Raw genomic sequence first — 24,395 nt, 5'->3', positions numbered from 1 at the left:
AAAGTTTCACTCCAGGATCGTTCGGTATTCAGTTGTATCGGATTCTTATATTTGATTTTGTGATAATAGAAACTTCCTCTTAACATTTCTAAATAGTTCTCAAATATTTGAATAATTTAAAAGTATTCAAATACTATGCGAAGTATTCGAATACTTCGCAAAGTATTCAAATACCTTACGAAATACTTTCAATATATCAAGTATTCGAATACTAAATATTTGCGAAAGTATTTGAGTAACAAATACAAATACTGCTTCCATAAAAGTATTTAATTACAAAGTATTTGAATACTAAAAAGTATTTACAAAATCGAATACTGCCCAGCTCTGCCCCCAGCCGATATCAACACAAAAAAACCTGAAAACGGTGCGCGTCCTTTGAACAAACGTAAAGGCAGCAACAGCGACGGTGTGACAAGTTACAATTCTATAAATGTCAAAACGGTGCTACAAATGTAAGCGAACTGGACACTTCAAAAGCAGATGGCCGCAGTTGAAAAAGATTACCACGGTTATTGGACACAAAATCATTTGACATTCTATGATGGACAATCAGCACGACAGCATATAAACCAATAAAAAAATCGGAAAAAATTATTTAACGAACTTAGCTTCAAATACAATTTTACACACCTGCCGGTATCGGGTATTCAGCCGCTGGTCAAAATATCATCAGGAATCAACTGCACACCATATGAGCTTTGGTATGGAAAGCAACCTGATCTGAGTGACAGTGACTGTATTAGAACAGTGGCGACAACTATTATCATAATCCGCCATATTGGAGCTAAAAAATTGTGATTGTGGGATCTATATACCTTGTCATGTCAAATTGTGACTGTGTTATCCTTACCACAATTTAATTTGCTGCTTCTCTAACCGGTTTTCTATCTAAACTCAATACTTAGGGCTTCTGAAACAAGTTGTACATCAACTATCACTAGTAAGGTTACGTACAGTTTTACACTTTAAGCGAATTACATACCTTATAATATTGGGTTACGTGCCGCTAATAAGTCCCCCCCCCCCCAGGTACGATCATGAAATTAATAAAAATTGATAGAGGGCACCTTAACTAAGCGTGTTCAGTAAAAAAAATCTGCGGAAGAAGCCCTAAATATTCCACAATCTTGATTAAAAGTTCAATTCATTTCGTCGAAAGTGAAGTTATATTGCTCCAAATTTGATTGTGATTGTGGAAAATTTAGGACTTCTTCCGCAAATTTTTTTATTCAAAACGCGTTATTAAGGTGCCCTCTATCCATTTTCAATAATTTCATGAGCATACCTGGGAGGCTTATTAGCGTCAGGTACCCTAATATCGTAAATCCAAGCTATAGGCGTCTTGAAAAAGTGGAGACGGAAAACGTAAAATAAAGCAAATACAAGAAGCAAAGTGTAAACTAGTAACGTGAAACCGTGAAGCGTAAACTGTCAAAACAGTATAATTTAATTATTGGCCAGTGTAGAATTTAGCTCAGACCAATCAAAAACGAGATAACTTGTTGTCGCCACTGTTCTAAACTGAGTCACTGTAATCTGAGTCACATACAAATTTTCGATTCGAGCGGAATGGTGGATGTTCCAAAACAAAAACAACTAAAACGGAAAAAGGCGCATAAAAAGATTCTGGTTGGATACTCGTAGATGACGAAAGGTTACCGAGTTTATGATGAGCTGCACTAGACATCATCGTCTGCAGCGTAACTACGGAGACGAAAGCTCCAGTGGGGGCTGATAACCAAGACGATGCAGCTTTCGAGCATCAAGAATCTGAACCTCCTTCATCGTGACTTGACCCGACGGCGAGCAATGGCTCAATTGAAGCACACAAAGCATGGGAACTGGTTGCTGCACCGAAAGGAAGCAGCAGTATGTGGATTTTCAAGAGATATATTGATTGGACAAACGACAGCTCCAATATCGCGCAATGGCTTTACACAACTGTATGGCATTGACTACGATGAGATATTCAACCTTTACTTTTGTCAATCAACATGGATCTTCGCATGAAACATCTCGCAACATGATTTTGATTTAGTTTGAAGCCCATTTCTAAAAATTTCCTTCTGGCTCTCTTATCGTTTCCTGTTTCACTCGACATGATGGCGCCTTTATGTTACAATACCAAAAACCTAATTCGTCAACGTATGGAGGAACTATGAGGGTCGTTTATTCGATTGAATAAGAACGACAGCCACTCCACGAATCTGAATTAAAATTAGGAAAAATTCCGAGTTCCAATTTGTGAAAATAAAGGAAACGCGAACAAAAATTGGATTGTAAGAAATGCTATTTGCGCGAGACCTTGTTAACGTACACTGTGTAATACAGATGTTTTGTTAACTTTCTTCAGAGTTCTTACTTTTACGGCTTCCACTTCGATAAAGGAATTATAACTTCTATTTTCTTTTTCTTTCCTCTCTGAATGGCAAATCTCCTTTAAAAAAAGTATTAAAAAAGAAATCCATTTCTTATCGCACTTTTACAGTTACGGCACCAATTGAGTTCGCGTTCGTGTTACTTTTATTACCGTCGTTTAATGATTGTTCGTACGGTGATTTTGGCAGTATCCCATAGAAAATAATAAAGAAATGGATAATGCCCCCTACCGGCAAAGTTAAGCAATACTCTCATTCATCCTCCACGATCCGACCGTTAGCATGCACATACATTTTCAACGGCAAGTCAATGTCGCTGGATTGCATTTACTTTATTGGCACTGCCTTCGGAAACAACTGCCAATCCGACTAATGGATTGAGCTACACGCTTTCATAGTATGAAATTCCGATCGTGCTGTGACAGCTGTGGCAAAACAAGAAATATGTCTTGCATTTGATTGCGGATGCTTGTTTACATAACAGAATTCTCGTGGATGCCACATTATATGATTGGAGGTGATCAAAGTGAGCTGATAAATGCACATGATTATTTGCGGTTAACAAATGGTGCAGACCGTTGATTTATTATACGATATGTAACAGTATGCGTTGCGTTGAGCCACCCTCTTTTTTTTTGTAGAAGTGCATAGAGAATCCGTACAGATTTCTAGCGTCAGCTATTTAACACTTCCGATTTGTAATCTTAACGGCCGATGTAACTTGCTGAATTGAGATTTTTCCGGATTAACGTCGAAATTACGCTGCTGCATGTAGAGTTCAATTCAAGCTGTGAATTGTAATGCGTGGGTCGTGAAGTGGAACACACACAATTGTGGCGGCTTCATGACATGAAATTACATTACCTAATCATATAATCTAATTATTCGTATACAATCATAACAAAGAGGGGTGGCTCATTGTTGAATTAGTTTATTGGATTCCGAGAACAGCAATCGCGCAATGTTTTATTCGATAAAATTATTCAAAGTATTTTATTTGTTTCCCTTTTTAAAAAGACAAAACTAATGTGACATCGAAAAGTTTATTTAAAATGCTCATTAGGCATATAGTACAAGATCCCACCTTCGCCCATCTGTTTATCGAGTGAGCAATCTTAATATATAAACCAACACATTGCAAATGGTTGCCTACAAAAAATAAGTCATGGCTACCCTCAATTAAAATTAAAGTACATAATTAATGTTTCTCTGCATGGAGAAAGCGCTCTTACATTCGATGCGTACACGGCGACCAGCTGTTACGCTGCGTCCTTCTCTTTCCCACGAAAGTAGAAACCTACAACACTATCTCAAGGACCTAAAAACCTCAGGCAGCGCAATAGAATACCTTACAATTCTCTGTAAAGATCCGAGAAAACTCAGGAAAGTATGGAATTGTTATACTTATAAATCACCGTCGAAAGTGCTTAAAAATCGTTACATCTGACCCCAGAAAATTCTGCTAGGAGCCCGAAATGCGGTGCAAAAAGTCGTATAAGCTCTGGAAAATATAAAGCCATAAGGTTGTGTAAAACATTGCGTGACACTTGGTTCCTCTAGAAAGTACTGACAAAAACTGTACAGGCTTTCGAAAAATTTGTATGCTCTTTCCACATGGGACATAAAATCTCATATCTTTGCTTTTCAAAACTAGGCGGGCCTAAAAAGCTTTCGAAATAAAACGCTTGAAAGTTTTGGTAGAACGAGAGAGGACTTTAGAAATGCTCTGTGCTTTGACTTGCGAAGGCCCTCTTGTTTTTTTGAGGTTGCTTTTCTGGGCAAGCTTCAGAGACTTTTGCAGATCTGTCTGAAGTCAACTCTAGAGTGTTCTGGAAAGAGCCCTCAGAAAATGCACTAAAAAGCGTTTTTACTGCTCTGGAAGACTCCGAATATTGGAATGGTTACAAACAAAAGCTATGTTAAATGACATTTTACCGAAATCTGTAATGCGTGGTGAAGTAAGACGGTTTTGGGGGAAAATGCAACACCGGGGGGATATAGGAGGGGTGGAATACCCCCCTCCCAGCAAATCCAAAAATGAATGACCATTGCATGAAAATGATGTTAAAAGCAGTTTATTACCGTATAGTGTGTGCTGGGGGTATGACCCCCGGTAACACTTTCATCTACAAAATGTTTTGCGTTCGGAACCGTCTTCGTAATTTCAGGGTACGAATGATTAGATCCTCTCTTCCTAAGAAGTGCTGCAGAGGACGTAGATCAGGTGAGTACCCCCCAGCAAAGGAAAAATAGATGACCATTCTTGACAATTATTTTAAAATATGTACGAGTATAGTGTGTCTTGGATGGGGGGGGGGGGGGTTTTTTAAAACCCCCAGATAGTTTTGGGAGACTGGTCTAATACCCCCGCACCCCAATAAATGAAAAATCAATTACCCTTTCCCCACAATCATCATGAAATTTGTGAATGCGCGTATTTTCGCCATATCTCGGCTTAGGAACAGATATCCAAATGCCGTTTTCACTAATATTTTCACTTTTTCGTCTTATTTGATAATATCATACAATACTTATATCGTTACATTTGATATTTATGTTAATGTCACATCGCGCCCTCTACCACTCATTACATATACTAAAATGACATTCATGTAAAATCTGATTACTGAAGAAACCTCTTCCCAATAAGACCTATTGTGTGAAAATCGGTCAACCTAAACCGAAGTTACATTCAATTCCTTAGAAGAGAGGTTCTCCTTCCCCCACTCCTCACATTTTATAAGCTAGAGACATTGAACTCGATACCTGCTCGTAACTGGAATGACATCGTCCGTAAACAAACGATGCAAGGGCGCCGTGACAAAAGAAATGGGTAGAGCACAATGTGCCAGACAAGGATGATTATACAAACAACGTGCGACAAGAATTTGGTTATCGATACCGTTCCAGTTACAGAATATACAGTTCAATGGCTACAGCAATATGTGCTAGATTAAAATGATGCAAGATTCATACAAGATTGAGATGCATGTATTTTTTATGCATGTTTGTTGGGTATATTCTAAGAAAAAAGTCATTTTTCTACTTAACCATGACTCGTACGCCCTCTAGCGGCAAACCTAGGAACTTGAATTTCTCTTGACCTCTTTTGTTAAGAAAAATCTTTATCCCGAAGCTGTGCAACGAAGTACCATCAAGCAAAGGAAAAATGGATGACCTTTTCTTCACAATGGTTTTAAAAGCAGTTTATGGTATGTACGAGTTTAATGTGTCTTAGAGGCGGGGGTGGGCGGGGGAGGGGGGGTGTATTCCATAATAGGTTTGGGAGATAATGCAACACGGGTTACCCTTTCCCCACAGGCCACAATCATCATGAGATCATCCGCTCATATAAACAAAATCTTCGTATACGGGGGGGTCTATACCGCTCATTACCCCCCCTCCCCTCCCTCGGGACTACGTTCGCTAGCACCATTTCTTGAAAATGATTTTAAAAGAAATTGATGGTGTTTTCTGCAAATCTCAATAAAAATGTAGTGTGTACCAGACTCCCTGGTAACACTTTCATCTACAGAATGTAGCATTCGAGATCCTCGTGGTAGCTTCAGGGTACGAAGTACCGGGGGGTCTGGAGGGTATCAAATACCCCCCAGCAAAAGAAACATGGATGACCATTTCTTGAAAATGAAAAGCAGTCTTCAGATGCGCTGGAAAACACCTACAAAACTGTAATCCGCTATAATCGATCTGAGAACGGAAAAATGGACATATTTCTCTCTCTCACGCTACTTAAAATTGTGACAACCGTGCTGCTTAACTTAACGGCTGCTCGTGGTGTACGCATCGAATGTAGGAGAGTGCGCATGCGCTCTCTCCATGTGATAGAAGCAGACAGAAATATTAATGACATTAATTTTAATTAAAGATAGTCTTGACTTAATTTCTTTAGACAACCCATTTGCAATGTGTTTGTTTACATTTCAAAATTTTAATAGTTTACATAATTCTGAATACCAAGTACCTTTCTTTATACTTGATCATTTATGAGCATGCTATATTGCGTCATATAAAGCAATTTTTAATTTTAAGTTTAATAGTGAGTTGCAAGTGCGGGTTAACTTGTCCCCGCTGCGGCCCTGATGGAATCTAAAGGACCTAAAGCAGTCACAATGTAGTTTTAGAAAAGGTTCGAAATATTTTCCGACAAATAATCTCCTTAGACAGGTCAATTCTTTTTTTAGTGTATCTCTCAACGCAAATACTTTTTTTTAATTTATTGTCCCTCTTGTTCTAGGCTCTACGCTCAATTAGAGAGTGACCCGCATAATGCTTTTTAGAGGTGCCTCTGCAGAAGACCTTAGGTTGTCCTATACTACTCCGGTATTTACCTCACAAAACTGCAGGAAAACCTAATTTAGAGTAGCCGGCAGAATGCTCGAAACTGATCTAACGAAATTCCCATCTCTGCCACAGATAAAAAATTTCTACCTCAGCCCAGGTTCGAACACCCGACCTCCGGGTTTGTAGCCCAACGCTCTACAATTGAGCTACAAAGCCAATTTTGCAAAGTAAACATTGCACTTTATTTACTTCACAATCCAATCACACTTCTTTATCAAATATTGCTTCGGGGTGAGAAGGAAGACTCAATTACAAGTAATTTAATTTTAGGCTTAAAGGTAATCGCTTCATTTAACCGGACATCCATTGTCTACAAGAATTAGTCATTTTCAGTTGCTCCATCTGGGACTATGTCACATTACGTTCAAGGAAAGCACCTCCTTAAACACTTTTGAAGACTCCGATCTACAAATTTGATAAAGAATTTACCTGCAAAATATCATCGTAATTGGTCCATTCGTTCTCTTTTAGATTGATGGACATGAAGCCATCGAGCGAGCGAACGATCGGGAGAAAGCATAAGCGTGTCGCTTAAGAAATCGACGTTAAAAAATGGATTACAAGGTAGTGCAGATCAGAAAATTAAATATGAGAAACTTTTAAAACGCGGTTAACTTTTGATCAAACGTTCACAGCTGCGTTTTGGCTTACATTTTACATCAATACATGGAAACGAACCGATACGTAATTAAATCGCAATTGCGTTTGCGGTAAGCCAATCACTAGCTTCAACTGTAGATAGATTTTGTATTTATGCATAAGCATAACCAGCTTAACATTCGTTAAGATTCAATGAGGCGAAAATCTCAAAGGATTTCCGAATGAAATAACGCCAATATTAGAAGTTACAGCATACAAAAAGCAGACTCTAATTACAATAAAACCAATGAGGAGACTTTTCCGCTTATGCAATGGCGAATTTTTTGCGCGCTAACCGAGGTCGATTCACAACCATTTTAAGATGGTTTTCGAAGACGCAATATCTTTCCAGATTGAGAATTTTTCGGAGTACAATTATTAACACTGATTCTACTCTTAAATCGCGTACGACGGACGATACTATCTGCCTTTTGAATGGCTTAAACAGAAAAAAGCTTTGTGTTATTTAAAGACAGACTGCTATAAATATCACAATGAAAACTCCCATTTATTTTTAATTAACTAATTATTCTCTGCATATATTACGCTGGGTGGGAGTTTATTTGATTTGTTTTATGCGTCTAACAAAAAAATCAACTAATCCGAAAACATTTAAGAATACTAAAATTGTTTTGCAATGAGAAATTATCGCTCCGTACGATTAATCATAAAAAGGTGAAGTTTAACAAAGCGAGCAGTGTAAAACTGATTATGTTTCGCAAGTTTCGGGGCTCATTTATAATTCGAACACATAATCGTTTAGCTGTCCTTTAAACAGAACCGGTGTACATTTCTATCGAACGGACGAAATGAATGGCAAGGAAAACGAAGCGAAATCCTTAAGGAAGTCTATTGTCAGAGAAATCCATTAGATGGAAGAAGGCAATTTTAGATTTTAATACAGTTAATTTGGGTTCGTCCCTGTGTATTTTATAAGAAAGTCGAGCCAAACGAGCGGAAAAAGTGCCACTGAATATCACGAGTAATGGAAATGTATTTATTTTGTTTGATTTCGGGGCTGGTGAGTAAAGGGACGTGTGATAATGAAACAATACACAGATTATCTTAATTAAAGTAGCCCGTCGGCATGTAGCGATTATAACTACGTCCCTTTATTCCCAAACTGGATTAAACGAAGCAAAATTTACATGTGTTAACGCGTTAATTTATGCAATATGTAAAAAAGGTGCCAAGATTAGATCGAGATGCGGAACTGACAGTGTTGTAGAAACGGAAGCGCGACTAAATTAGGACCACTGCCTGCTGCCATTAGCATTCATTCATTTGTAATGAAGGCATTTTCTGAAAATATCCCGTTCTAAGCAAGTGACGCCCAAAAGAGAAACAATGACAGCTTTAACATGTCATTAATTAAGAAATTGTTATACGGTTAACGACCAGTGGCATATTCCCGCCTGTTGCAACACTGTGCTTTACAGAGATTTAGCAGAAAATAGCGTTAAGGTGAATACGTGTTTTGAATTTTGATTTCATGCTCACTACAAATTCGTATGGGTCAGATATGATCTACATCTCATAGACAATCCATAACTGTTCATCAAATTTAACTATCAACGTGATCATACAATTAAGTATTCGACCGCAAAAGACACAGGAAAAAGGCAATTGCATAATGCATAAATCGATCTCATTTTCCTCTCTCCGACTAAAGTAACGGCGGCCGCTTTACTACTTTAGATAAATTTAGTTTTCAAAGTACTTCACATTAAATGGGGAATGCTTGTATTGGCGCAGTAGCGGTTAAACTTGACGAGTTCATTTGTCTACTTTATCTCAAAAATCAAGCAACAAAGTTTCGCAATTTATGTTAACCCAAAAACCGGCAAATTAAAATAAGGGTTTTATTTGCAGGTGGTCGCAGGGACTACTATTTCATCAGGCCGCCGTTGATTGTTTAAGGGCCGCGTTATTGCTGCCCTTAGGTGTATCAATTCTGAGATGCCAACCTGTTCAGAAGTGTTCGCTCGTCGAGACCGCCTTTTTGCTTTTAGTCACCGTCGCGACGGTCAATATGCTAACAACGGTCCTAAACGATTCACCAATCTTTCCGGATGACGACGAAGAAGAAACGGCCCAATCGGCGCCGTTATTGATGGATTCGCCTCAATGTGTTCTTTTCGGAACGTTTATGATTTGGTTCGCCTCGATAACCATAAATCTCGGGCCCACATTCTTATCGGGTAGGTAACCGATACACATCAATTTTCACGAACGAAAACGTTTTCTAATCGTAAATTATTTTTCAGGTGCGCTCGCGGCTCAAGCGGAATTGGGGCACAGTGCGCCATCGTGCCCGTTAATTCATGGTCCGCTGCGACATTACGTTCTGAACGTTTTATGGATCGCGGTTAACTTGATATGCGTCCTTTTGACTTTATTCCATCTACGAAAGTTACATCGCGACTTGACAAAGGCTAACGTGGAAGCCGTGAGAGTTGCGGGATTGGTCACATCCCTCGTTAGTGTCACGGGGGGTAGCGGGACGACACCTAACGCTACTGGTGAAAGGGTAAATACCACATTAAGTTTTATTTTATCGGCGCATAATCTTACTCGTCCAAATAAGTATTCAATTTCTAATTTTACCGTAACTCAAGTATCGACAGCTTTTGAAAGAACTTCAGAGAAAGTCTAATGTTGGCATACGAGACCGCCTGGAAGACTTAAAAGGGGCTTCGATCGCTCTATAAATTCTCAGGAGCTGTGGAGAATAAAATGTGCCCAACTGCCGTCCAGAGATTACAGGGTCCTTTCCAGAAGCTCTGAGATGCACCACAAGAACAGCACTCCTTTCTCGAAAATCAATTACCATACAGTTTTTTTTTAAATTTTAGCTGATAATTAAAAGTAACAAAATATACAATCCACACGAGGTGCGTCGCCTATCATTGTATTTCAGCACTTTCATGCTACGACAAAAAATGATAAAATCATTGTAGAATGTGGCCTGTAGAATCCATAATTGCAAACAGTTCCAAGATTGGGCTACTAGTTCAAAAGTTACAGCCCTTTGAATTTTTCTTTCGAAATTGGTTTCTAGTCTATAACTTTTGATTGAGAAGTCTGATCGAAAAAGTACGAATTGATTTGGATTCTACGCCCCAAAATTAATAAGAAAAAGTGTTTTCCCGAGAAATTTTGGTAAAAAGTTAAATATTTGGTAATTAAATACCTTTGGAAAGTATGTAAATATATTTGGGAAGTATTTAAATACGTTCGTGGTATTGTCTTAATAATCGTTGCCATAGATTTTAAATTCCACTTAACTTTAAGCAAGGCTTAATTTTGTTGGTGCCTTGTTGTTTTGTTGGGGTCTTGTTAAATTGCTCATTTATTTATGAATAAGTACCTATTCCAAAAACCAAAAGTAATATTTCTACAACTATATAATATGTAGACTATTAGTCACATGGTAATAGACACGTTTCATTGATTGCATTTTATGTTCATATACAAGAAATGTAGTACGCTCATTGGCCATTATAATTTTTTTAATTTTTTAGAAAGTATTTAGATACCTTTAAAAAGAGTTAAATACTTTTCAAAATATTTAAATATTTTACAAAGTATAAGTACTTAAATACTTCTTCAAAGTGTTTAAATACTTTTGCCAGTATTTGTATTTAACATTTGCTTATATTGATTCAAAAAGTATTTGATAATTAAATTCTATTGATTTTTGGAAAGTATTTAGTATTTAAGTACTTTTAGAAAGTATTTTGCCCAGGTCTGATAACAATCCGGTGCAAATACCTTAAGTATTAAAAAAAGTTTCATTAAATTGAGTTTAATTGAACCATATCACTATGCACGCTCAAACCACAATGAGAACCAAAGAACATCTGATTACGCGGGAAATCCCATTACAAATATTTCAATATCTTGAAAATTATTGGAGTACCCAATTATAGCAAAGTTAAAAATTGAATACTACGGTATCGATACTCGAACTCTATGGAGAATCCTAACCAAGTGCATGGAATGATGGGGGGGATTGTGTTATTAGCTGCCACTTCCATTGTTTTAGGCGGCGGGTGCTTTGGAGGAGCATCGGAAAATGCGAGACTACCTAAGAAGAATGGAAAAAGAAGGCGTACAACGAGTGAAAATGTTCCTAGTAATAACAGCGGCGTACGTACTATTTTGGGGACCACTATTCTTTGTAACGCTAGTACACCACCCGATAATCGGGAATCCGCTAGGATACGAGGTAACCACCGTTCTCCTCTTCCAATGTATTTAGACAAGACATTTTGCAGATTACCCTACACATATCATACGTACACGCAATAGTAAATCCCACCCTATTTATGGTGCTTCATAAGGGGTTGCGAAGAGCAGTTTTAGATATATGTTGCGGATGGGTACCTCTATGGTTAGGAACCGGTAGTGTTCCCCCACCACCCGATCCCCCGAGGGCTGCCGACATATCATATCTAAGTAAATCCCCCTTACCCACCCCCGCCCACCCAGATAGCTCTATGGTAATTAAATATTATATGTAAGTGGTGTGCACAGCATGTTTCTATATAATAACATTAAACACTCCCATTTTTTCCCTCGGCCTCTTCCCACTTCGCCTATTTTATTTCGCAAAACTTTTCTCGTTACCCCACTAATCCAGAAAACCGGCTTTAAATTTACTTGTACTACATACCTCACTAAGCTCATTATATCAAGTCGTTTTTTTTTTCTTTTTTTTAGGGAGACACCGATTTGAATCCTTGGACTTCTGAACCGCTAAACGGCGGAGTCGTAATGCCCCACTATGCGAGCCCAATTCCGGGCTCATCGCCCGATAGCGATTAGCCCGAATGGGACAAATCCACGCGGATATAAAGTACGACAATGTCGAGATCGAAGAAGACAAAATCTTATTAACGAATCGAACGAATTCGATTGGCTAACAAGTTTTAATTTGTTACTCTTTGTATTTATCTCACGAGACATATCGTAATAAAACGGGATAAATACACTTAAATGTTTAATTAATACGATAATAGAATAACAAATTAAAAAACGACTGATTATAGAGGGTTCCAATTGCGAAAGCCACATAGGAATTGATATCATTATACGGTAATAAGGCTTAATAGTTTGAGATAGTCCGCCCAAATTCTTATCAGTAATAAACGCGCGAATGGATCATAGAGTAGTATTGGCTACGCTGACAATCACCTTATCCAAAATGCTCCATGATCGTTAACTAAATAAGAGAATTAAAAAATGTGCCTAAAAGGTGGAATAAACTTAATCTACTTTTGTAAATAAGTCAAATTACTAGTAAGAGAAATGAGAGAGATTATGCACAAGCTTATTACTGTATTGTCAATGCGAAGGAAACCGACTCACATTTACCAAATTTGGTTTTCTTCACATTTGCTTTTTTCGGACGTAAGTGCACGGTTCTATTGTTTATGTGGATGTCAATTCATGTCACATGAATAAAATATAAAAAATAAAACTTGCGTTTACATTTTTCTTTAGGTACATACTGCAGACTCGCGGAGACCATATTGAGGTAAGTGGTTTTGCTCATAGAATGTTCAAATTGTTCCATATGAACAAAAAAAAGAAAAACAGAAGCAAAAATACCACAGATTACCAGTGACACAAACTAATTAGGTAAATACAGGGGTAAATACCGCATTACACGATTCAAAAATCAAACGTAAAAATTGTCTCACTAAATCACATGACACTCTTCGTTTAAAATACAGTTCCGTTGGTCTATTTTCAAATTAATAAAACAAAACAAAAATAAAATAGCATTGTCATTTGTTCTGAACGTCATTTTATATCGTGCTGCGCGTCCCATTTGAAATAAGAATGACAGATGTCATTAGAATGCACAATCATCTGTTTCAGTTGATCTACCTTTACGGTTAAAGAGCGCGTAGCCTACTCATTCAAACCTATTAAAATGTCAATTTAACATATGTTATAAAATAAACGGTCAACGCGCATAAAATGCACAACCTTTGTTTCAAAAGTTGGCTAATCCCAGTGTGTTGGGGATCTTAAAAAAAACCTAAAACTTTAACTATGACTGATGTTCACTTACCTTTCTTGCTATACCCTCTTCTTGCTTTTATGTAAAATTGCAAAAAAAAACAAATAAATTAATTGTTGCATACAAGGACTGTAATGTTAAAGGACGGTTGAGGACTGTCTTGGTGGATGGGAATTAAAAGAAACAGATAACCATGCATTTATTGAGTTATTTACAAAACTACGAAAATAAACTAAATTGATGTGCGATGATAAAAGGTGATGGTTCATTGGTTCGTTACTTCAACTTCTTTATAAATTCCCCTAAAGGATGGTAGATTAATGATCCCAAAGGCTTTAGCACATGACTAACTTCTTTCTTCGATGTTGATGTCTCTCCATTGGCAATGGAAATTACCCGCGTCGAGGCAATACATTTTTTAATGAACGCGCACCTTTCATACGTAAATAAAAGATAGGTTCAAGCTAAAAGGTAGGTTTTCTGCGACGGGAATTCTAAGGAAAAGGTAAATTAATGTATGGGAATGCAACAATTAATTTTTTATACGTTGGCGGTTATACTAGAGTGACAAACTATGAAAAAGTATAAAATGTAATTTGTCTAAAGTTTTCAATGGATCATGTATACTATCTTGCAAAACAAGAAGAACAATCGCTAAAAATTTTGTTTTGTAAATTTTAAACACGTGTTTGTAAACGTTTCCGCCAGATGGCGCATTAGGACATTTCCTTTCTCAAAATGTCATTTTCTGATAAATGGGCATTTCGTCCCCATCTGCCATCGTATTTTTTCTTAGTCACGTTACAAAAAATCTCTCTGCGCGACATTCAATAATACAAAAATCACTAACCTGTTCAAAGCCGCCCAAAATGTCCGTGGTGTCCATGGATGAGGTCACCGGTAAAGTCCAAAGAGTTTTTCCAACCAAATTCGCCAACGCCTGAACACTGCTGCTTTTGCCACTACCAGAAGAACCGACCTACAGTTTATACATGATTTAAAGACACTCAAATCTCGGCAATACCTTACCAAAATCGCCATCCAATTGAATTTAACGCAGTAGGCTAAACTTCTCAGAACGTTTATCTGCTTACGCAACACTAAGCAATTTTGAGGCGGTTTAATTAGGTTCATGTTCACTCCTGCGACTTCCTTCTTTAGACCAATGTCTCCAATTATTACGTCGATCTTGGTGACGTACACTATGGGAGCGTTGCCCGATATGGAGCAACCGAACTGGCGCTCAAATATTTCGCGCATGCGCAGTTTATCGGTGAGAGTTCTCATTCGATCACTATAAATGAGTTGGACGAAACTTTGCGGGGAGCGAGTCTCACTATGCACTACACTCTCACACCACCGCGCTATGTCTCTGAGATTAAACTCCCAAGGCGCACCTCGAAAGCCAAACTTGTGCTGTTCCAATTCGTTTACGACGCACGAGTTAAACTTGATCATTTTCGCAATTACTTCCGATTGCAGCTGAGGAAATTGGCGAGTTAGAATGTACTGTAGGTCTTCATCTTTCAGCGCGCTAATGTAGACTTGCGTGAACCTGTTAAGAAACGACTGGGGGAGCCCGCGTCTCGATCCACCCTGCCGCAATGGATTCTGACATCCAAACAGACGAGTCCCTGTAAAATGCTTGTGTAAAATGCACGAAGATATCGCGGTACAAGCGTTACCTGGTTTAACGTGGAAGGTTTTCGCGAGTTCGGGAATGAACACCTCCCCTCTGTGATCCAAGCAGGCGTTCAAACCCTCCAAAACAGATTGGGATGCCAAATTTAACTCGTCCAATAATACCCAGTCGCCTTGCTTTAGCGCTTGCAAAAACGGCCCGTCGCGCCATGCGAAATGACCTCCGGTCCCACCTTCTACGGGAAAGTCGGCGCCGAAAAGATCCGATACATCCTATAAGTTCAGACCATTTATACACAAAGTACTAACGAAATGCGACACTCCACAAATGACCAAATGACAAGTCTCTACAACGGCCGCACTAGTGGTTAATTTCACAATTAAAAAAAGAGCACATTTGTACAGTGGTACTCTTCCAATATATTTACTTACCGTCTGATCCGAAAGGTTAATACGAAGTAATCGATGTCCTGAAGCCTTTGCAATGGCGGTAATTAAACTGGTCTTGCCAACACCGGGACTGCCCTCCAGTAAAATGGCCTTGTTCAGCTGCAAGCCTCGTAGCACACGTAGCGCATTAAATGCAGTCGTAGGAGCTTCGAAAGCGAATTCTACGGGGGCAACAACTGGTCCTGTCGGTACATAAAATGGCGCTATTCCAAATAGTTCGTTACTAATCGTTATGGTTAAGTTTGAAGGTAGTTTGCTTGCTTCCAAATGCAGGCATCTAATCTGCTTGGTTAAGAAGTGCATGCACTCCTTCTCAAAGTGATCCAATACTCTTGAGCTACAAACGAGAAGCAGACCTTAGTGATGCATGCTATGGGAGATCAGAAATTTTACTACAATGCAAGGAGACCACCTCTCCTCCCCGCACAAAGCATAACCACCATATATTAATACAGGAAACTGACGTTGCGGTAGGGAGTGTGATTGATTTGAACTTCTACGTGCTTTGATTTGTCTTTTTGAAAAGAAAAATGCGGCCATTACAAATAATAAACCACAAAAAGCACCCTACATTTAATATTGATACACCTGTGCAATGGGACTGATGGATTGAATCTTTAGAAAAGTCATTTAGTGACACAGACGTCGATATATTAAAAAAGAAGATATTGCTGCACAACAATGGGGTCCTCATAGCGGATCTGTGTAAGAGCAAAGACAAAACGGTACAAGAAGCATCGTTCGAGATTCAAAGATGAAAAGCAAACACTTCTATCATACAAAGAGATTTTTTTGAGAGAATACACATACAGGGTGGCAATTTGAAAACTTACCACCCCCCATGTCTTAGTAAATAAACGAGATATTTAAAAAAATCAAAATCCGTTTCGGTAATTCGGAGGGGGAATCACAATGACATAGTTTGCGACGCACCCCCTCCAACCCCCTGCGCCCCGGCCACCCCAGCATTTAAATCTTAAATAGTGACCCCCTCATGTGTGATAGGTCGTTGGAAAGCTCTGAAAAAATGCTTTCCATACCAAATAGCATTACATTTAGGTAAGTAATTATCGTGAAAATCAAAAAATAAACTTTCTCCTACTAACCTGTTAAATGGAGCACATCCAAGCATTACAGCATTTAAACAAGTTAATTTGCATCTATTAACCAATATTTACTTGGTGCAATTTTTTATTAATGACTTATTATATCGGAAAATCGGGTTGTTTATGGCTTTGTACCTTTGATTATTATCATTAATTACATAGTGTTCAAGATAAGGATGTCTATCATAGGGATCTCCAGAACCATAGAAGATATAAGATGTATATTTGGGAAATGGGTTAAGTGGAAGAGCGAATGCAGTTTCTGCTGAGACTGCATTCGAACTTCGCCCAATTAGCTACTTAGCACGCAGAATGTTGTTTTTTTTTCTGTACTTTATATATGTTGTTGTAATGTAGCTAATAAAAGACATTATTATTATTATTATTATTATGCCACAAAAACCGCAATTTGGCCATTTCGTTTTTATTTTTTTCTGATGTAAATTGAGCAGATACAGAAAAATTAAAAACACTTTCTCATTGCCATTTTTGAGCTCTACAAGGCACTGTTGAGAGATATTCAATACAACCTTTCGTTTCGGAGCAACCATCATCAACTTTATTTTTTTATATGGCCCGTAAAAAAATACACATTGTATTGAATAGCATTTTTTATTATGAATACAACGATATACGCGAACATTTCCTGGAAAATAGAAAAATTTTAGGTATTCTCGCACGATTAGGGCGTCGTGTGCGGGTGCACCATCCTGTTGAAACCAACTTTTGTTCTTTTTTTGTGTGCCGTACATCGTTTCATTCGTAATCGCTACTCGATACAATATGCACTTATCATAATTTTCATTACCGATTTAAGAGTTTGTTTCTTATTTTGGAGTAGCGAAACATTTTGAATGAAATTTGGCCGATGCTATTTTGCATTGCCTTTAATTCTTTACAGCTGGGGTAGAATTGTGGAATCAAGTAAACGTAGCTAATTCTCCAAATCTTGGGGTAAAAAGTGTACTTTTGGGGCAAATATGAAATTTGGGAGAAAACAAAAGGAAAATTTTGGAGAGGAAGAAATTCTCAGTAAATATAACACATTTTTATGAAATTTCTATCCGTGAAAATTCTTGCGGAATAGGAAGGAAATTTAAAAAAATTAAAATGGTGGTTTCGTATAAAAAATAAGAAAATTTAATGTAAGGCTGGGGGTATTGGAGAAATTTGAGCGAAACAGGATAACAAAATTCGGAAGAAATAAGAAAGCTAAAATGAAAATTTAAAAAAATTATTGTTTCACTGTTCGCATAAAAATTGGGAAAATTTAAATCAATGAAAAATACCTTGAGAAAACATTCTAGAGGATTATAAAAAGCTTTTGTAAAATTAGTGAACTTCTGGAAAACGGCCAATGTTAATGTTTAAAAAAATGATGGTACTTATACAGGGTGTAGCACCTAAGACCCCTCGGATCACAATTCCTTTACCATAAAAGATACCGAAAAAGTCTTAGAACAAAATCGTACGCAATTACCGTCGCCAAAGATAAGACTACACTAGATCGACACCGTAAATGGGCAAGTTACTAAACTGCTTGTTTAGTTCCGTAAAAAAGATATAGGGGGCTTTTGCAATTAAGCCTATCATCGGAAGCCGTAATCGTACGTACTCGACACACGAGCTGCATTATATTGCTTGATGTATCACTCCATTGTTAATAGGTCATTAATGAAGGGTATTATTATTGAGAACTACCTATTTTATTAATAAATTTTCTTTTAGGCGATTGATTTCGACTTTATTGTCATCTTCAGGCCGTAGCCATAGCGTAATTACCACCATACATTCACTTTCTATTATATTTTAACTTTGACGCTACGGCCTGAAGATGACAATAAAGTCGAAATCGATCGCCTAAAAAAAATTTATTAATAATAGGTAGTTCTCAATAATAATACCCTAAATTATATTATCTCTTCCTTGATCTCCCCCCTTCCCTTTCCTTTACGTATTTGCATAGATTAAATTACAATTTACTGTGTAAGCGTCTCTGAGAATTTCCGCCACGTTGCGAATATTACGCACTTTTATCGGGCTGGAACAAATTCAATGCATGTTTTCCTTGTAAGCTGTAAGCAAAGATTTGTAAGTAAGCAGCTACCCTTTGTATAATATGTACTTTATACAGGGTGTAACATCCCCCTCGGATCGTAATGCCGTTACCATAAAAGATACCAGAAAAAAATGGAGGAGCGAAAATGTTTCTAAAATATTTCTGGTCACCAGTGGCGTGCTGTATTTCACTAGCGTATCTAACATCCGTTTTTTTTAAAAGGGAACACCCCATATTTTATTGAGAAATTCAAAAGTACTGTAGAGTACTTTTTTATTTTTTATGTAACATAGCATACGGTTAACTTTACCCATTTCGTTATTATATCCTTTTCTTCTCAAAATTTGACCGTTTTTCGAATTTATATTTTTCAGAGAAACTAAATCACGCCGGCGTTTAAATTTTGAATTCAGATGAATATTTCCAAACCGAAAACATGTTAAAAAATAAAAATGTTCTTTACAGAATTGTTGCTCCACTGCACCACATGTAGGTTAACTTTCCGACTTCCGAGGGTTTATTTTATAAAGACCCCATGCAATCGAAAGAAGATTTTTTTCTCATCTAATGATATGCGCAGGTGTATTTCTCATACTTTCATAAAAAATTCAACAAAATTAGCAATTAGCAAAATCATGTTAAGCCATGACTCAATTGGAAATTTTCTAAAGGATTGAATAACATTTGAATCGGCTTTTAGTCTTACTAATAGTCATGGCTTACATGATTTTGGTAATTGTATTTATTTCAATTTTTGATGAAATAACGGTTATTTTTTTTTCGTTTAAAGTTTGGATAGTCCACATTAGGCATAAAAGATGTAAGACTGTCAAAAACTTTTTTAGCTTCCTAGGACGAGCTAGGTAGCTATTGCGATAGCCGTTTTTTGGACATGTCAAAATTGTGTAATTATAAACAGGAACAGATATATTGTCAGGGTGAAACTGAAGGTACCTTCCATTCTTTATAAGAAATACGGCAGATTTATTAATTTAAATTAGAGCAGAAAAAGAATAGTGAAAGAATGCAATACACAATATAAAGAGCCATTGTTCTAATATTGTCTGCAAATACAGTGAATAATCACTACTATTGTGGTAAAAACATTCTCAGCGGACAGAGTGGACATATCCTGCTGACAAAAATGAGCGTTTAAAATTTATACAGACGGTGTCTATCTAGTGTAGCATTATCTTTACCGTCGGCATATTTCTAAAATATTTTTGATCACCGGAGGCGTGCTGTATTCCAGTGGTGTATCAAACTTGCGTTTTTTTTAATGGAACACCCCATATTTCATTACTGATTTGGAAGGTACTTGAAAAATACTTGGAGAGAAACTAAATCACGTAGGGGGCTAAGTTTTGGACTGAGGCATAGGTTAAGACCTCTTCCACAGTCACATAGTTTTTTTTAGGTACTTTATCGAAGAAATAAAATTTTTGATTGACCTTCGCCAACTGTCATATTTTTTAAAAATTTCAAATGCCACCTCCCTAAACAAATTATACTTCTGGGTAGCCAAAACTATAAATTTTCTACTGATATAACCAAAAGAAAATTTCAGAGAAAAACTAAGTCGAAATGACAATTTGTAAAAAAACGTTCTTTTTCGAACCCAAGTGTGCCATGATGAAACAGAAGATGTTCAATTCTCACAATTAACAATACAGGCTACCGGTTATGTGTCTCAGTGGTAGAGCGTTGGGCTACATAGTCGGAAGGTCGGGTGTTCGAACCTATACTCGTATAGGCTGAGGTAAGAATTAATACGAGTTAATGGTTATGTCCGCCTGGTGTCCATGTCCACGAACTAACATATACTGTTCACACACGTCCATAAGAACCGTAAATCTATATATTTTATAATCAAGGGCTCTAGCATAGACAACGACATGCAGGCACAGGCGAGCGCCATATTGAATTCACAATCCATCCAAAATCTACCATTGGATTTTCACCAAGGCCAGTCAACTTCTCCTATCACCACAAAAACTCACTTAACTGGCTAATAATGTACAATACTATTACTAAAATTTACTACACCTAAACTGTAGTGCACTATGACCATTGTAAAACAAAAGATCAGCCTACCTTTCGTGACTTGTAACGCCTGAGCCTAAACTGTCAAGAAATGTGAGGCATGCGCCCTGCAGGTACGCATCGGCAATTCCAATCTCCTTAGCGCATGCGTTAATGAAGTTAACCCACGTTAACAGATCCCGCACGCTTATAGTAAATTTCTTCCCGATCTCGGTGGCTTTAAACCAATCCACAAAGTCCATAATCAACTCGCCGGATGCGATGGGATGTTCGAGATTACGATCGATAATTGCGATAAGATCTTCGCGCTGCTTACACGATTCGCACCATATCTCGGTGAAACGATTGCGTAACGCGGGCGATAACTCTTTCTTTCCGTAATCGCCACCGGGATTCATCGTACTGACGAAGTAGAACTTATCGTGCGCGACGATCAGTTCGGAATTATCGCGATTGTTTACGTCTGCGCCCTTCTCCGCCAATAGAAGGCATCTCTCCGGTTCTGAAAGGGTAGTATTAATGTTGATTGAGGTGTGTACGGTCACGAACCTAATAGCGAATTTAATCTTTCCAAAACACTATCATCTGCTAGGGAGATTTCATCTGCCAAGAATATTCCGCCTTGCGTCATCGCTTGGATTAAAGGTCCGTTTACCCACTCAAACAATCGGTTGATGTCTTTGTCCTACGGTATGTCGGTAACATTACGAAGTATTACTAGTTGAACTTACTGAATGGTCGCGCACCGGACGTAGACCTCCGATGAAGTCACCACTTTCAGTATGCATGTGACAATTGACAGTGAACAAAGTTTGATTATTATTGTCGGCTAACAGTTGGCACGCGGTCGTTTTTCCCCCACCAGTTTCACCGACCAGCAGTACAGGCTCCTTAAATTCCAAAGCTTTCGCCATTAAAACCACTAACTGCCGCATATTGTAAGTCCACACTATATTATTGTGCCTGCCATCGTCCAACCTCTCTAAAATGTGTTTCGTAACTGTCGACGTATCTTTAGACACTAAAAGAAGAAATGAACTAAAAGTAAGTACATTAAAATACTTTCTCGTACGTGTGAATAAATGTTGAGCCACAACTTTTCGTTTCATATGTTTCTCCAAAACTCGTGCGATCGACTCTCTTTCTTCCACTCTTCGAACTCTTCCCGCCAACAAAAGGTAGCCTTCGTCGGCGATGTGTTGGTCCCAATCGTACAGACTTTTCGTGTCATTCGCCAAATGGTACCGTTCACCCCACCGAAACAAGTCTCTAAGTGTTATAAAACCTTGTTTACCGGCGAAGGCGGCCGAGCTTCGACGTTGCAACTGAAAGAGGAAGGTTACGAGACGAGACGAAAGATAATTGATCAACTCACCTGTAGATCCGTCATTACCGCAACCATTTTCTTAGAGTACGATAGCGGAATCTCGCACCGCTTGTGTAAAATATCTGTTAGTTCCGCAGAAGGTATTTCGTTAAAGTGCAACTCGACGAAGCGATTACGAAAAGCGCGCGAGAGCATCTTGCGCCCCCCGTATAAACCTGGTGGGTTTTGGGTTGCGAACAATTTAAAATTCGGGTGGGCCTTTACGGTTACTTGCGTTTCGGCTATGAAAAGCTCGCGGTTATCGTCCAACACGCGGTTTAAAGCTTCCAGTACGTCGGTCGGTGCGAGATTAAGTTCATCCAAAATGATCCAGTGCCCGTTCCGCATGGCATCAACCAGCAAACCCTCCCTAAACACTAATTTACCATCAATATCCGCCATATAAGATCCGATATACTCTTGTAGATCGGTGTGCTCGTGATTGTTAATGCGAACACATTTATTTCCGCTTGATTTGGCCAGGTAGGTAATGAGACTCGTTTTACCGACGGAGGTATCGCCTTGAAGCAAAACCGGTGAGTTTCCAATGGAGACGACGCGTACCAAATCTTTTAAATTGCGCCGAATGCACGGGGTGAGGATGTAATCCTTTGGTGCGCTCACCTCCAGCGAGCCGCAGGTCACCCAGTAACCTTCAAACTGGATTGAATCCGCCCTCGGTTGCGGAATGGGCTGATTTAAGATGCTGTTCGCATTCTTCGCACTTCCCAAAATGTACTTGGCAATTAGATGCTCAATGGTTTTGTAGGAGAGTTCATCCAATTGAGTTAGAAAGCTCAGACAGAAAGCTTCGTACAAACTTCTGAAGAAACTACCACACGGATTTTGCGCGGTTATCATCAGGGCTCTGCATAGTGTTCGTAGAGAATAATGCGGCTTGTGGCCCAAACCGTCACTCAAAGTTGTGAGGGCGGCTTTGCGAATATACGAATAGCACTTTACGATACTCTTCAGTGTTTCGGTCGAGACAGCCAAAGCGTTCAGATAACTTTTAACCAGCATCATTAAGTCGTACTGGTCTTCTAATTCGTCAACAAAAAACTCGGTGAAGCGATTTCTAAGTCCGATCGGTAGATCCCTTTTGCCAATATCGGTGGAAGGATTCATGCAAGCGAATAGTGTAAATTCGGGGTGGCGAACTACCGGTTTCTTATCGCCGCGTTCCAATAGGCTAATCGATCCTTTAGGACTTTCTAATAATCCCGATAGGCACTCGAGAGTTTCGGCATTGGCCAAATTTATTTCATCGAGTAAGACCCAGTAGCCGTTCTTAATTGCTTTTACCAAACTTCCCTCTATAAAGGAGAACGCGATGGCGTTCTTGTGTTTCAACTGCGTCTGTAGTTTTAACAGTTTTTTGTGGATATCTCTCCACAAGGTTAGAAAGTGTTGATTACGGTTTTTCTGCTTGTCTTGTGTTATTTTGTGGTCGACGCTGAAAAATTTTCGGATTACAGTCTTTATCTCGTGAATTGGTTAGGGGTCCCATTAGGGACTATGGTGTTTGACGTGAGGAGAGAGACAAATATTTTGAATCCTAACGGAATCATAATTTTCCTGGGTTATTCTGAGATCGCTGGTGTAGCCCCAGTAAAACAAAACTTTGCATCAAAATTGTACGCCAAGTTCCAACCATAGTGCCAGCACTACTAGCTATGATTGTTCCCCGACTTAAAAAATGTGAAGAAAGTTAGGCATGTTTCAAGAAAAATCGTAGTACGATACTTTTACATTACACACTCTCACTCCTCGGCCTGTCGAACGCGAAGCCTAAAGTTAATATCCCAAAAAGTGAGGAAATTATAGCGTTCAAGGGGTTGGGAGTCGTGCCCATTTTCTTCAAATTTTCTGAGCCCTAAGCACCCCCTTAGGAAAAGTCCGAAGACAAATCTGCAGTCATTTTTACCGCATTTTCCAATGAAGTTGGGTGCGCTATTGCAGCCGTCCGTCTGAGGCCTTAACTACTCCTACAGTTTTCAATATATTTAGTTCGTTCTTTTTGAATTCGGTAGCTTATAGCTCTTGCCCCTAGGTCAAGAAAAATCTTGACGATTAATGTGGGCATGCGCAATATCAACTTTCTTATTTATTAATATAGTTTGTTGTAATGCTGTAAAGGCAAACATATCGCATATTGCATACATTACCTATGCGCGCATATTCAGATTTCGCAATATCAACTGTGTTATTAATCGAAATTTTTTTTGAAAATTTAATCAACATATCCAATGAAAGATGCAGCGACAACAGGCCCCTTTGATTTATTTTATCATTCGTAAACTTAATTTGGAAG

The 24,395-nt window shown here is 38.4% G+C and overlaps 2 protein-coding genes across 5 annotated transcripts in view; one reads left to right on the top strand and one right to left on the bottom strand.

Annotated features, from left to right (window-relative positions):
• The window catches only part of LOC116171500 (gastrin/cholecystokinin type B receptor-like), a 52,555-nt gene extending 39,730 nt beyond the window's left edge, over positions 1-12,825 (top strand). For 3 of the 4 annotated variants that reach the window (XM_031488369.1, XM_031488370.1, XM_031488367.1), the window contains exons 4-8: positions 9,255-9,583; positions 9,650-9,912; positions 11,431-11,613; positions 11,663-11,887; positions 12,108-12,825. In XM_031488369.1, coding sequence (XP_031344229.1) covers positions 9,255-9,583; positions 9,650-9,912; positions 11,431-11,613; positions 11,663-11,887; positions 12,108-12,212 — 1,105 coding nt within the window. In that variant the 3' untranslated portion in view covers positions 12,213-12,825. Of the gene's footprint in view, positions 1-9,254; positions 9,584-9,649; positions 9,913-11,430; positions 11,614-11,662; positions 11,905-12,107 lie in introns of all 4 variants that reach the window. The other variant, XM_031488371.1, reaches the window with a different exon arrangement.
• The window catches only part of LOC116171497 (midasin), a 126,117-nt gene that overhangs the window by 90,063 nt on the left and 11,659 nt on the right, over positions 1-24,395 (bottom strand). The window contains exons 7-15 of the mRNA XM_031488363.1: positions 22,091-23,537; positions 21,788-22,040; positions 21,447-21,736; positions 21,265-21,400; positions 20,767-21,217; positions 15,490-15,844; positions 15,102-15,330; positions 14,446-15,050; positions 14,267-14,395 (exon numbers count right to left, since the gene is read on the bottom strand). Coding sequence (XP_031344223.1) covers positions 14,267-14,395; positions 14,446-15,050; positions 15,102-15,330; positions 15,490-15,844; positions 20,767-21,217; positions 21,265-21,400; positions 21,447-21,736; positions 21,788-22,040; positions 22,091-23,537 — 3,895 coding nt within the window. The remainder of the gene's footprint in view (positions 1-14,266; positions 14,396-14,445; positions 15,051-15,101; positions 15,331-15,489; positions 15,845-20,766; positions 21,218-21,264; positions 21,401-21,446; positions 21,737-21,787; positions 22,041-22,090; positions 23,538-24,395) is intronic.

Source organism: Photinus pyralis, unplaced genomic scaffold, assembly GCF_008802855.1.
Source record: "Photinus pyralis isolate 1611_PpyrPB1 unplaced genomic scaffold, Ppyr1.3 Ppyr1.4_LG5, whole genome shotgun sequence".
Classification (NCBI taxonomy): Eukaryota; Metazoa; Arthropoda; class Insecta; order Coleoptera; family Lampyridae; genus Photinus; species Photinus pyralis.
The sequence above is the reverse complement of the archived record's forward strand: the minus strand, read 5'-3'. Positions and strand labels throughout refer to the sequence as shown.